Genomic DNA, 13,888 nt, shown 5'->3' with positions numbered 1-13,888 from the left:
TGCATGTTTTCCAGGATCAGGGCCATAGCTTAATTCCTAATATCTGATGCTGCTGATCTCATTTAGTGGTTATCTGACCAGGACCCAAGTACTTTATACCTGATATTTCAGGATAACGAAGACTTAACATGCATTCTCCAACTGCGTAAAATCAGATTTAGTGGCTGATGATGTTATACAAGTCACAACATTTGAGAAGTTATTTGCTGAAGAGACAGAAAATGAACAACTAGAAGTGTACAACAGGCAACTAACATATGATGTGTAAATACAAAACTAAAACCCTATTTAGTGTATCATGATTTGCACAAATGCTGTTATTAATAAACATAAGAATTATTATGCTAAAGTACAAAAAAGTGTAACAGAACATTCTATCCCAATAATATAAACTTACATCTAGTATGTATTCTTGGATCACAGCATGAAGAATAATGGCAATTAGCATGTAGAAGAAGATAGTGGCAATATCTTTTGGACCATACTCATAGAAATGAACAAGTTCACTCTTATCATCTGAAAATACAAAAGGCTTATAATTATTGCAAAATATCTATTTGAATGGAGCACATTTATTTTTGAAGAAGAAATTTGTGTAGAAGAATGGGTATCTATCTTACTAGTTCTCTGAAGGTGTACAGTACAAACTTGAAATTCTCCTGCTATCGGCATGTTGGTGCCCCCTCAAACAACCTGGAGGCTTCTCTTCCTCCAATATAAAAAAAGCTACGATTGTAAATCAGGAAGGAAAATGCTGAATCCATTGTGTCAGCCTCTATCAATTCCTTTTGACTTGGCCCACAGAAAAGATATGTTCCAAGTAGAAACCCAAAAGGTCTCTGTATTTAGAAAGGACAGTACACCTTAAATGGATGAATCTTATAGTTCAGCTGCATAATTTACTCTTCCTCTTAAAAACAGTCCTACATATTTATAGGCTATTATTGACACTTTCAGAACTATTAAGTTGTTCCTACAAATTATATGTAAGGATCTGAAGAGGAAACAGAAAATATCACCGCACACCACAAGCACATGTTAAAAAATTATAAAGTGTTCAAAACAAAAAACAAAAACATGAAAACATTGTAGGAAAGTGCTGAGGTTATATTATACAGAGAAAACCAATAGCTCTAGATGGAGAAAGCAATTAAAAAAGTAAAGAAAAAAAAATCAGACCCTAGTTGTCTCAAGATGAGCACCTAAAACGAGCAGATTCTTGAGACAGTTTTTGCCCTAATTTCTTGGTGCCTCAGTTGCTGACCTGTAACATATTATCAACTTTTCTTACAGAATGCCATGAAAATGAGTTAATTAATATTTATGAAGTGCAGATAAATGTTCATAAGAATATAAATAATTTTGCTTTCACCTGAGCTTGGTTATTTTGGGTTAAAGGAAGCTGAGTGCTGCACACTGCACGATGAAGATCAAAAGGAATAATAAATAGTTTATCATTTACTGAATGAAGTAGCAGCAGTCCTCAAGAAATAAAGCAGCACCAAATTGTATAATCAGATGCTGTCTACCAATGTACACTGGTGCCAAATTAAGTCTGACATTTTCTGACTTTCAGAGTGTTTGAGTACTAACATTTTCAATATTTTTATGTAGTTGTAGGATATGATGTACAAAGGACTGTATCAGAGACACTACATTGTTGAATATATTGATTTAGCACACAAACACCAGTAAATGAATAAGTCTCATACACCTCTCTAAAATTTAGTTCCTTCTTACTTTTGTATCTTAAGTATTAAGTGTAAAACTGCAAAGGTCAGAGTGCGGGACGATTTTTTCTTTACATTTCCATTTCAAGTTATAGTTTTGATTCCTGTTTGTATGGGTCTTTCAGATTAAAAAACAAGAGAGAGACAGACAGACAGATGCCTACACTCACTCTCTCAGTATATACAATGCAATTAAGGGATAACAATACGGGTAGGGAAAAAACTCAAGAACAGATATAGTAGTACATTAAGCTAATTTCAAAAAGTTTAAAATTACAAATTGAAATTGTTAATTTAACAGCTATCTGTTGGGAAACAAAATGGGAAATATATGATCCAGATCTCTAGTATGTTAAAACATATACAGAATCTACCTATTTTAACTATCTTTCATGAAGACTTGATCTCTAAACATAAAGATACATAAAAACCACTAGTGAAAATATAAGACAACATGATTAACCAACTGCAGGGTTCTAAGATATCCTGCTACTTGATATGAAAACCAGAAAGTTGTTAAAAAAGGAGAAGGGACACCTTTCTTCAAGTTAAGGTGTGGCCCAAGAAAAGTACTGATTATGGGGGAAAAACTGAAGCAATAAATGTAAGTCACTACTGAAGACCTGGCAGCCCAGATATTATAATGGTGAGAACACTGAGAATCTCAGAAAAACTTATTCTAATATGCAGGTGAAATTAGTTAATGGAAATTGGACTATTTTACTTATAAATGTACTTTCTATAGATGATTCTTATAGAGTATATAAATAACGATGAATTTGCTTTAGTCTTACCAGTAGCATAGGTAACATTGTACTGCACAGTAATAAAGATAATGACATACTTGGCTGTGACCTGTGGAAAAAAAGTGAAAAAAAAGGGTTATCAACTTCTTTAAAATACGCTCAATTTTAATACATATAGACACACAAAACTAAAATTATAGTACAGATACAACTAAATATTTCCCTTCAGATTAAGTCTGGAAAAAAGGACAAAGTCAAATAAAGGATAAATGTCAAGTAAAATAGTTTCTTATAGAAGCAATGTAAAACAATGTATTTATATATTAGTACATACAGGGCAGAAATCCTTCACCTGCAAAATTAAAGCATCTGGAACCCAAAGGAAGTTAGAACAGGTCCCAACTGGTTTTTGTTTCATATCTCCAAATATCTGAAGCTATTACTAACATAATAAAGTTAGGGTGAATTAATGTCTCTCTGCAGTTTTTGCTTAAGATATTTACCGCGATTTCTACTTCAGTAATCTCCCTCCTTCAGACAAGGTTTCCTAGGATTTGTTAATACATTGGTCTAAATTTATTATCAAGCATTGTTGATAGAAGACACTACCATTTTTATTCTCTCACACGCAAACAAAAGCAAAATTAACCTTTTAACATTTATTTCTACACAACAGGACTGCTATTTTAATGCTGTCATTTTAGATTAAGCCTCAGACTAGTTCTTTTCACATTACTTAACATTTTAAATATTTAGACTAGAAGGTCCTGAAATTAAAATATATATATATTTGGTTTCAAGGATTAAAAGTTTTAAGTTCATTAAAACAGCAAATATGTAATTACAAGATATTCAGGAAGAAACTGGTTAAAATAACTCAAATATTAACTAGGGGTTCATATTAAATTGAACGTGTCATATCAGAGTCCTGTGCAGGCATGTGTGCTTGCAGCAGCTCAAATAGAAGCAGTGCAAATTTGAGCCAGTACTTTTTGCCTCAGTGCTCATGCCTGGACATGCACTTTGGTATGGGGCAAATTGTGCCACTTGGGGCAAAATAACCCTGCCTGGCTCCTCCCAGATCTGCAGCCCTGGAGTTGCCCTGTGCTGGCCCCAGGAGTACAAAAAGCTGCTCTGGCAAGCAGGAGCTTCTGAGGCTCTGCCAACTGGTACCTGAAAGCACTACACTTGTGCCAGCTGGACTGCTGAAGCAGCCATGAGAGTTCCCTGCACCCTCCACCCACTGCAGCAATCTGGCAGTGGGGGCTGCTGCCTGGCTGTGACCTGCAGCATGTGGCCCCAAGGCTGTGGGCCTGCCAGACCCAGCTGGGGACTGCATGGCCATTAGAGGTATGTGGCCCTCTGGGCCAGCTGCCAGTGGGCTGTAGCTGCAGAGTCAGCCTTTGTGTGGCACTACGCTGGTCTCCAGAGGGCCCAGGTGAGGGCAGCAGGGCCAGGACCAGAGTGTGTGCAACCTCACAGCTCACAGAGGGGCCACACAGGGATTTCCTCCTCAGAAGTGGAAAGGGAACGCGAGTCCCATCCTAAGCTTAAGATGACTCAATCAGCAAATGCATGCAGTCCCCCTATTTCTCAACTCAAATTTCTTGTGAAATGCAAGGAATTCTCTTGTACACTTGAAAATGATATTTCATAACAATGATAGTTTCTCATCAGCTATAGTTTATCTTACAGAGAAAGCATTTTAGTTCCTTCAAACTTTCACAAGATTAAACAGAAAACAATGGTGTATACATATGAGTCAGCTGAGTCATGTGGGACCTGCCCAACTACTTGCAGCCTTTGCAGTTATGACCAATGTGTGTGTACACTTTGTAGAAGCACTGTATGACCAAGCAAACTGAGATTCTACCCTAGGTCTTCCAAAAACTCACTTTTATAACTGGACTGAAGAATGAACAGAATATATATATTTTTTTTTTCTTTTTTTTCTCTTGACTGGCCTCTTTCCCTGTTCCTCCCCCGCACCCACCGACAATGAGGCTTATCTGGAATGAGCGTGGAATAGGCTGCGGTGCCTCTTTGGCTCATCTACAGTCAGAGCATCTGGTTCAGGATGATTTGAAGATGTGTGTGAAAGTTCTGCGACTCAGAGCTGTTGACACACTAGGCTTCATATTATTCTTGTCTATCCTGGAGTGCTTATCTTAACAGACAATACATTTGTGATGCACGACCCCAACAGGAAAGGAGGTACTTATTAATCCCTCCTTTGCCAGCAAGCTGTAATACTGTGGTCCTGAGAATACCTTCTGTTGAAGACCATGCTGAGCCTGATAGCTTGCTATTAACTAAGGCAACGTGTCAGACTCCTGACACGTGTATTTTGTCTTCTGTCCCATACATCTCTTGTCCTTCCTAGACAAGGCTTCTTGGAACTGTGAACAGATATTATAACCAGACTTAGATTTGTTACAACTTACAGGCTGTGTCAATTGGTTGAGTACTAATGACCAAAAGTGTTCTTAATAGATGCAAGATGCCCTTCTACAGTGTGGGAAACTGTTCAGTAAGATCAAAAGTCTTTTCTCTATGGTCAGAGCTTGTAATCTGAACCCAGATCCTCAACTGCGTGCTGAAATAAACTGGGTTGATACTGTGTTCTTTCAAAGTCCATGCTGTAGCAATATCAGCATGTTGCATTTCAGCATGATCTTTTTCCAGCTGATGATATTGAAACTCATCAAAAGTTTCCTCCATTCTTAACCATTCGGCAGAAATCCAGCTGGTGAATGGACTTTCAACATCATCTTATTTTGAGGCTTGTGGAACTCAGGTTTGAAGCTGTTTGGCTTGTTTGTTGTGTTTAAGACAATCTTTCTAATGGCTGTCATCTCACAGAGGGTTAGCGTGTTCCAAGCACTTAGTGGCTAGTTCCCCCCAAGCCCCACCCCCCCATACAAATCCTTTTATAGGGGCAAGATGATTCTGATACCTCATCCAAAGTTCATCCCTGGAGCCATCTCAATTTCATGTGCATCAGTCAGTTAACCTATCATTTGTTTTCTCAAGCTTTGCTCAATTCCAGGAGGGAAACTGGATTCTTTCTACACTTCCAGACACTTGCTTTGTGGAATGGGCCAAATACTTTGAACGCTTCCTCATCACTTTGTGGCTGTGTCTGGCTCATAGAAAGACTTAAAACCCTCTTGTCATAAAGAATTTCCAAGTGGGTCATACAGTGATCACCAACAATTCCAGCTGTTGATGTGCCCGTCTCTTCAGATATTGGGGCATATTCTACCTGGCATCTTCAGTTCACTTCAAAAAGAGATCTGTAGAGCAGAAACCTGCTCACTTTTGTCAGATTGTTTGCTCCCTTCAAGCATTATCTGATTGATGTGGTTGGCACTCACTCTCACCAGCCAGAGGAGATCCTGCTTGCCAGTCACCTGAAGTGGAACGCACAGTGAAGTGTACTCGGAGAAAGAAATTATTTTAATCTACAGTAGTTAGTTCAGAGCACAAAAGGATTCACACTGACTACAATAGCTCAAATAACTATAGTTATTACAGAATATATAGATGTTTTCTTCCACCTTTACTTCCCTTCTTTCTCTTCCTTTTGTCCTGAACATCTTCTTACATTTCCTTAGTCTCCCTTTTCTGTCCTCCCTGTTGAGTAGATATGGTGCAACAGGATGGCAGTCCCATTGTATTAGGTGGTTTGCAGACATATACAGAGAGGCAGTGTTTTGCCTGGAGGCCCCCAGCAAAATGTGGCAACTGCATCTTCCTCAAGGACAAGGAATATCTCAAAGGAGATTGATGTATAGTTTATGCCTCTTTCAGTTAGGTTAGTGTTCCCTTCTTTTATTATGCCTCTTCAGCTTCTATTTAAAGCCAGCCCAGGTTCTGGGTAGCTGCTGATAGCTGTGGAGCCTGGGCTGCTCCCAGCAGGCGGCTGGGAAGGTAGAAGCCCTGTTGCAAGCAGCCCAGGCTCCATGGCTATCAGCAGCTACCCAGAACCTGGGCCGGCTGCAGCTGGAAAGCTACAAACAATTGCTGCCTCTCCACCTTGGCCCAGGCCTGGTGTGGCCCCAACGGGTACAGTGCTGGCACCTATTGCCTTCCCGGGGCTGGGAGACAACTGGGGCTTGGGCAGGGAGGCAGCAGCTGTTTGTAGCTTCCCAGCTGCAGCCGGCCCAGGCTCTGGGTAGCTACCAATAGCCATGGAGCCCGGGCTGCTCCAAGCAGGCATCTGGGAGGATGGAAGCCCTGCTGCAAGCAGCCCAGGCTCCATGGCTCCAGAGCCTGGGCCAGCTGCAGCTGGGAGGCCACAAACAGCTGCTGCGGCCCCGGCCCTGCCTGCCTCCCAGCCCCAGCCCTAGGCTCCAGGGAGCCAGCAGATACATGCTCCCTGCTGTGCTGCCTTCACCACTGCTTCTGCAAAGCAGCATGTGGACCCCGGCATGGCAGGGCACACCACGGGCCACAGAAAGCTGCCTGCCACTCCAAGCTCCCCGCTGCCCTGGCCACGCTTTCCCTGCAGGCGGGGGCAGCAGTGAGGGGCATAACCCTGCATGCCATCTATGCTGCTCCTGTGCACACAGGGGAAGTGTGACCCGGCCAGCACAGAGCTTGGAGCAGCAGGAAGCTTCCCTGTTTGGCCCCTCTGTGAGCTGCTGCTGTGAGCTGGTATTTCCAACCAGATGCTCTGACTTTGTAGATGAGCCAAAGAGGCACCACAGCCTATTCCACAGGAGTCTTACGATGAGCCTCATTGTTGGGGGAAGGAAGGAGGGGAAGGGGCAGGGAAAGAGGCCATTCAAGAAAATATAATTACATATTCTGTTCATTGTTCAATGTGATTGCATGGCCACTGACAATGATGATCACTAGTACCCATTTTTCAAATGTTCTGGCAAATACAATCAGTGGAATATGGCAAAATAACTCACATAGGCAAGATAAAAGTTCATCACTCAAGAAACAACCTGACCAGTAATGGTATGATTTATGCATTTGTGGCCAAGTAGCTATCTAGCCGTTATTCCTCAGTAGTCCACAACATACAGGAAGTAACAAGTCATTACTTCAGGGGGGTTTCAGGAGAGCAGTAGGAAAACTGGACACAGTACTCCAGCTGTGGCCTCACCAATGCCAAATAGAGGGAAATAATCACTTTCCTCAATCTGCTGGCAACACTCCCAACAATGCAGCTCAGTATGCCATTATCCTTCTTCACAACAAAGACAAACTTTTGGTTCATGTTCATTTTATCGTCTGCCGTAACCCCCAGGTCCTTTTCTGCAAAGCTGCCGCTTAAGCCAATCAGTTGCCAGCCTGTGCCGGTGTTTGGGACTGTTCCATCCTAAGTGCAGGACTTTACACTTGTCTTTATTGACCCTCATGGGATTTGCTTTGGTCCAATTTGCCAAAATCTCTCTGGATCCTACCCTCCAGTGTATCTACTACTCCTGCCAGCTTGGTGTCACCTGCAGACTTGCTGAGGGTGCATGCTATGCCATCTTCCATTTCATTGATGAAGATATTGAACAAAACTGGCCCCAGGACTGATCCTTGGGACACTCCACTTGATATCAGCTGCCAACTAGACATTGAGCCACTGAAAACTACCCTTTGAACCCAATGATCCAATAAGTCTTCTATCTATCTTACAGTCCATTCATCCAACCCACACTTCCTTAGCTTGCTTGAAAGGATGTTGTGGGAGATCATATCAAAAGCCTTGCTAAAGTCAAAATATATTATTTCCACTGGTCTCCCCACATCCGCAGCCAGCAATCTCATCATAGAAGGCAATCAGGTTGGTCAGGCATGACTTGCCCCTGGTAAATCCATGCTGACTGTTCCTAATCACCTGCTCCTCCAAGTGCTTAGAAATTGATTCCTTGAGGACCTGCTCCATGATTTTTTGATGGACTAAGGTAAGGCTAACCAGTCTGTAGTGCCCTTGGTCCTCCTTCTTCCCTTTCTTAAAAAGTGGTACTATATTTGCCCTTCTCCAATCATCTGGAACCTCTCCCAATTTCCACAAGTTTTCAAAGATAATGGCCAGTGGCTCAGCAATCACATCAACCAACTCCCTGAGCACCCCCAGGAGCATTGCATCCAGCCCGATGGACTTGTTACACATTCAGCTTTTCTAAATAGTTCCTGTTCTTCCACCACTGTTGGCTGGTCACCTCTTTCCCAAACTGTGCTGCCAGCTGCTCTAGTCTGGAGCTGTAGTCTGAAATCTTCTACAGTACTATTCTCTTTGGGTTTCTTGCTAAATTTTTAAACTTTAAAAAAGAAAAAAAGGCAAAGCATATATGAAAAGTAATAAAGATTAAGAGTAGCACAGGATACAATAAATTAGTGACAAACAGCCACCCTAAAGTCAGCATGATAAACCGAGCAATTTCAAAGTTATGGTTGAGGAAGAAAAATAACCTACACAAAGAAGGAAGCAGGGAAAATCTTAAAAATAAGAAATCAGTTGGATCTGGAACCAAGAACTAGAATGAACTGATCATAACTGTAACACAACAATACACAGTACTGTACAGTAAACAGTAGTAAAAGTTCAGCTTGCTTATATGCTTTTATTGTGCACTGAATGGCCATACCCTATGTTTGGGTTCTTTTATGTTATCTTAATAGCCTTAACTTACATTTGGAATTTTTAAAGTTATCTTAGTATTAAACTTGTGAGTTTGCAACTACCTCAAAACAAGCATTTCCTGTTATTATGCATGGATGGCCTGACAGTTGAATGCCACCTGAAAAAATTAAGCTTCTGCCTACTTCTGCCAAGAAGCTTTTTTATGTAAAAAGCAACTAATTTAATTAGTGGCCAGCTATGAAAAATGTGTTTGGTCTGCTGCCCAGCCTGAGATACTTAGGGTTAAATTCCAACTATGGATGATGTCACTTTTGACAACTAAGTCAATAGATTTGCAGCAAATACATGAATTTCTGTAAAATTAGTCAGGACTATGAAAAACTAGGCTTTTGATGGTCTCAGTCTAGATACCCAATAATAAATTTACGCTCAACAACTCTGGCCTCAGTTTTTTATCTGTAAAATGGGGATAACTCCTCCTTCATATTTTACAGGCATATTGTGAAGGTATATTCAATACTCTTATTATAGTAGTATCAAAACATTTCACAAGTACAAGAGAAAATCCTCATCTAAAATACCCAGTCATATGTAGCACTTTTATTGGAAAATAATGGTGGAGATGCACTGAAGGTACCTGAAGGACAGGGTTTCCAGGACCACTGCAACAAGAAGGAAGAGAACTGTGTTGCTGGTTGGTGACTCCTTTCTCTGGGGACAGAAGCACCAATCCAGATTTCCAGATGTACGCTGGGAGGTGTGTGCCTGTATGAAGCTCAAATTCAGGACATCACAGAGAGTCTGCCAAAGTTCATCCATCCTTTGGACCACTACCCCTTCCTGCTTGTCCACACAGGCACCAATGATATTGTCAGGAATAACACTGACCAGATCAGAGGAAACTATGAGGCTCTTGACATTAAGGAACTTGGAGCACAGGTATTCTCATCAATCTTTCCCATGGAAGGCAGGGGTCCAGGCAGAGAGTGTGTTGCATTTTGGAAGTGAATGTGTGGCTGAGACAATGGTGTCAACATGAAGGTTTCAGCTTCTTCAAAAATGGGCACATGTTCTTGGGAGGAGGGCTGCTATTAAAAGATGGGATCCATCTGATGAGAACACAGAAGAGCATCTTTGGGTCTGGGTCTCATCTGGCCAACCTAGTAAGGAGAGCTTTAAACTAGGTTTCATGGGGGATGGTGATCAAAACCTTCCAGCAACAGTCCAGAGGGGAAATAACTTGAAGACTCAACTCAGATCTGGGAAAGGGCCAGAGACCTACAGGTAGAGATGCACCGATACACTGGTCCATGTCATATCAGCGCTGATAAAAGGAAAATTTATATTATTGGCAATCAGCATTTTTTGGCTGATGTGGGTGATAATGTCACTGATAAATGCCGCATGCATAGGCAGAGCCACAGCATGCACATGGCCAACAGTACAGCCCAGCAGCCTGGAGAGCAGATTCCAGGTGGTAAATCCATGGGGGGACAGATTGAGCCCCCTGCAGTGAGGGAGGGAATGAGGCAGGGGCTGCACATCTGGAGCATGGCAGGGGGCACAGAGCTGCTCTGCCCCCTCCTCCAATCCCAGGGCCCTCCTGGGGTCATGTGACCACCTGATTAAGGCTAGCCCACACCTGCAGGCTGCCCTGGTGCCTGCTCTCAAACCTTAAAGTGGCAGGCACCAAAGGTACTCTGCCACAGGCTGCCACACAGAAGATGAAAAACACCTTTTCTCTCTTGGTGCAGAGAGGAAGACACAAATCAGTGGACTGAAGTTGCACGTAAAGTAAATTTCTATTGGATGTCTGGAAACTTCTTCACTGTGAGAATAGTGAGGCATTAGAATAGACTACCTAGGGAAGTCGTGGACTCTCCATCACTGGAGGTGTTCAAAAAGAGGCTGGACAGCCAATGGTTGGGGATGATGTAGGCATAGCTATGCTGATTTTCTACCACGGGTATTTCTCATGCTTCTGGGCTTTGCTGGTTGTTCCCTGCCTCTCCCCCGCAACCCTCTCACTCAGATTCCCTGCCTTTTTTCCATCATTATGTGTGTCAGGTGTTTTTAAGTCTCCCCAGAGGCACTGGGTGTTGGCTACAGCTAAGGCTAGGGACTTCAACTGGAGTGTGCTGACTGCCCTGCTAGAAGCCAGAAGTTCGTGGCTAGAGGGTCTTGCCCTTCTGTTCAAGGTCATACTCATCACCATATTTGGGGCCAGGAAGGAATTTTACCCTGTGTTCAGATTGATATGGACTTATAGGGTTTTTTTTACCTTCCTCTGTAGTGGGGGGTAGAGAGGACAGGGCAGGATCTCTTTAGCAGAACTTGACAATACCCAGGACTCCTTGAGCATAAACTGACAACATTTTATAGAAGCAGGACATTGGCTGCCTTGCTTCCTCTGCTTTATCTGTGGGAGGTTAGGGCATTTGGTCTATTTTTTATCAGGTTTGAGGGTAGTCTTATATAAAGTTTAGATTATAGCTGTATGGGATGGTTTGGATAGGGACAATCCTATTTCAGACAGCAGGCTGAACCCTCTGGAGGTCCCTTCTAGTCCTACTTCTCTTTGACTTGATATTCTGTTCATTAAAACTAGTTTTAGCATACTACTTTTTAGAAGACAATACTATCACAATTCTAAGTACAGTACACCAGTCCTGCAAAGAGAAATATTTTACCAAATTCTGTCAAAGGGAAAGAAAAAGAGGTAAGATAAACATTCAGACACTGAGTCACTATTTAAATAGAGTCAATATTTAAACAGCAGTCATGACTCTGCTCATAAGTTCTCCAGCAGGTCAAATTAACATTGGTTCTCTAAAAAACTCATAATTCTTTTTAATTACTAGATGAATTTCACATTATGGATAGTTATATTAATCAATTAAAAGGTAAATATACATTTTTATGAGGCAAAAAACAAATGACCCTCTTACTATTGCAGCAAACAATTAAGCTGCCTAACATACCATTACTTGTATGTGCAGTTTAATAAGAAATTCCTTGAGAATGTGCAGGCCAGCAGACATATTGTATTTTTGTAGCAACTATTTTTCCTTGTGGAAAGCAATGTAAGAAATCAGAGGTGCAAATTGATCTAATTCATCCATCTCGGCACTCAACCTGTAAAGAAGTTTTTCCTTATGGCTAGCCTGAAGCAATCTTCAATCAGCTTGTGCTCATTCTAGTCCTCCCCTGGGCGGCCTTCGTGAACAGATGTTTCCCCAGGCCCTGATGCACACCCTTGATATACTTACAGGCTACCACCAAGTCCCCCCCGAGTCTTTTCTCCAGGCTGAACAGTCCCACGTCTTTCAGCCTCTTCTCGTATGACCTGGCCTCTAGAGTGCCGACGAACAGGCTCCCCCACAGAGGTGGTTCAGTCATCCACCCTGGCAATCTTCATAAAGCATCTTGACGCCCATCTTGCTGGGGTCCCAGCAGTTTTTCCTGCTCAAGTGCAGGAAGGCTCGACCTGATGATCTGTAAGGTCCCTTCCAGCCCCTAACAACTACGAAACTACTGGTTAGAAGTGGTTTATTGTACAGTGAGTAGCGTTTTTGTTGTTGCTGCAGTTTTTAGACTTCAGTCATTTTATCTTGACTTCACAGAAGAAAATGAAGACTTCAGATTTTTTTGTGACACCTGTATATTCCTATAATTTAGAGACACGAAAAGGAAATAGTTGCAAAAAAGAATTTCCGAGCTCACCTATGCAGTGATATATCAATGATAAGCAGTCATGATAAGAGAATGTCCTGAAACTGAATAGAGGTAGTTTTGTTCATTTTATACTTCTGTTGCCTAACAAACTCTGTGTATCAACAGACAGACTAATCCGTTAATATGTAGACTCAGGAAGATGACACTACCATTTTATACTCTGTTTATATGCAGAAGATATCCTCAAGCCTATAAATGCTAGAAGCTTAATTTAATTTACAATGAAATATTGCATTTTGGATTTCCTTACTTGTGAGCTGATCCTCATTTCCTTTAGTGATTTTGAAAAAAATCAAGTCACAAAAAATTACTACGGTGTAGGGAAAAAAAACCCAAACAGAATAACTGTCAGGCCACAGGCCTGAACCTAGGGCCTGAACCTAGGGCCTCAGCCTGTTACCCTATGACTGACCTCCAGTCTGGTCAAGGCTGACCTGAAGCCTCTAGCAGGGCCTAACCCTCCACCCTCTCCCTGGCACTGGAGTGGCCAGCTGGGATCAGCTGACCTTCCATTTCACATATGTAAACCCCCAAACAGAAGCAGGAAATGTCTGGGCAACAAAGCTTTGCCTGATTCATGATTGCTTTGCTATAACCTCTAGATCAGTAGTCTCCAAACTTTTTTGATTGTGCACCCCTATCAGTAAAACTTTTTTGAGCACGCACCCCCAATATATGTACATTTATTTATAAATTATATACATGTACTACTCACGTACCATACGTGACATGTGACTGACAAACGGACTGAGTGAGGGCGCCTGTGTCAATCCGTTTATTAAATATTGGTAAAACTTAATTTCTTTCTTATTTTTTTAGATAAAAAATAAATATAAATAGAAGTTCTAATATGTTCTACCTGCACCCCAATGGAACGTCTTGCGCACCCCACTTTGGAGACCACTGCTTTAGATTACTCCTACACTCTGCTTTGGACAAGCTCTCCTAGCCTCTTGACTCAGCTTGTTGGTAACCTTACACTCCATCTACTCCTCTGGTGCCCCTGACTTGGAGAATAGAATCTGAAAGTATACCAAGTGACCACCGAGCCCCCCGATCTGGTTTGTTCTCTGGGTTCTACACAC

General features: G+C 41.9%; 1 protein-coding gene across 1 annotated transcript in view; it reads right to left on the bottom strand.

Moving 5' to 3' along the window:
- The window catches only part of LOC149856655 (translocating chain-associated membrane protein 1-like 1), a 29,408-nt gene that overhangs the window by 12,298 nt on the left and 3,222 nt on the right, over positions 1-13,888 (bottom strand). The window contains exons 2-3 of the mRNA XM_090064752.1: positions 2,525-2,585; positions 398-516 (exon numbers count right to left, since the gene is read on the bottom strand). Coding sequence (XP_089920878.1) covers positions 398-516; positions 2,525-2,585 — 180 coding nt within the window. The remainder of the gene's footprint in view (positions 1-397; positions 517-2,524; positions 2,586-13,888) is intronic.

This window comes from Crocodylus siamensis, chromosome 10, assembly GCF_052110815.1.
Source record: "Crocodylus siamensis isolate JL-2025a chromosome 10, ASM5211081v1, whole genome shotgun sequence".
NCBI classification, from domain to species: domain Eukaryota; kingdom Metazoa; phylum Chordata; order Crocodylia; family Crocodylidae; genus Crocodylus; species Crocodylus siamensis.
Note: the sequence above shows the minus strand (reverse complement) of the source record. Positions and strands in the feature narration are given on the sequence as shown.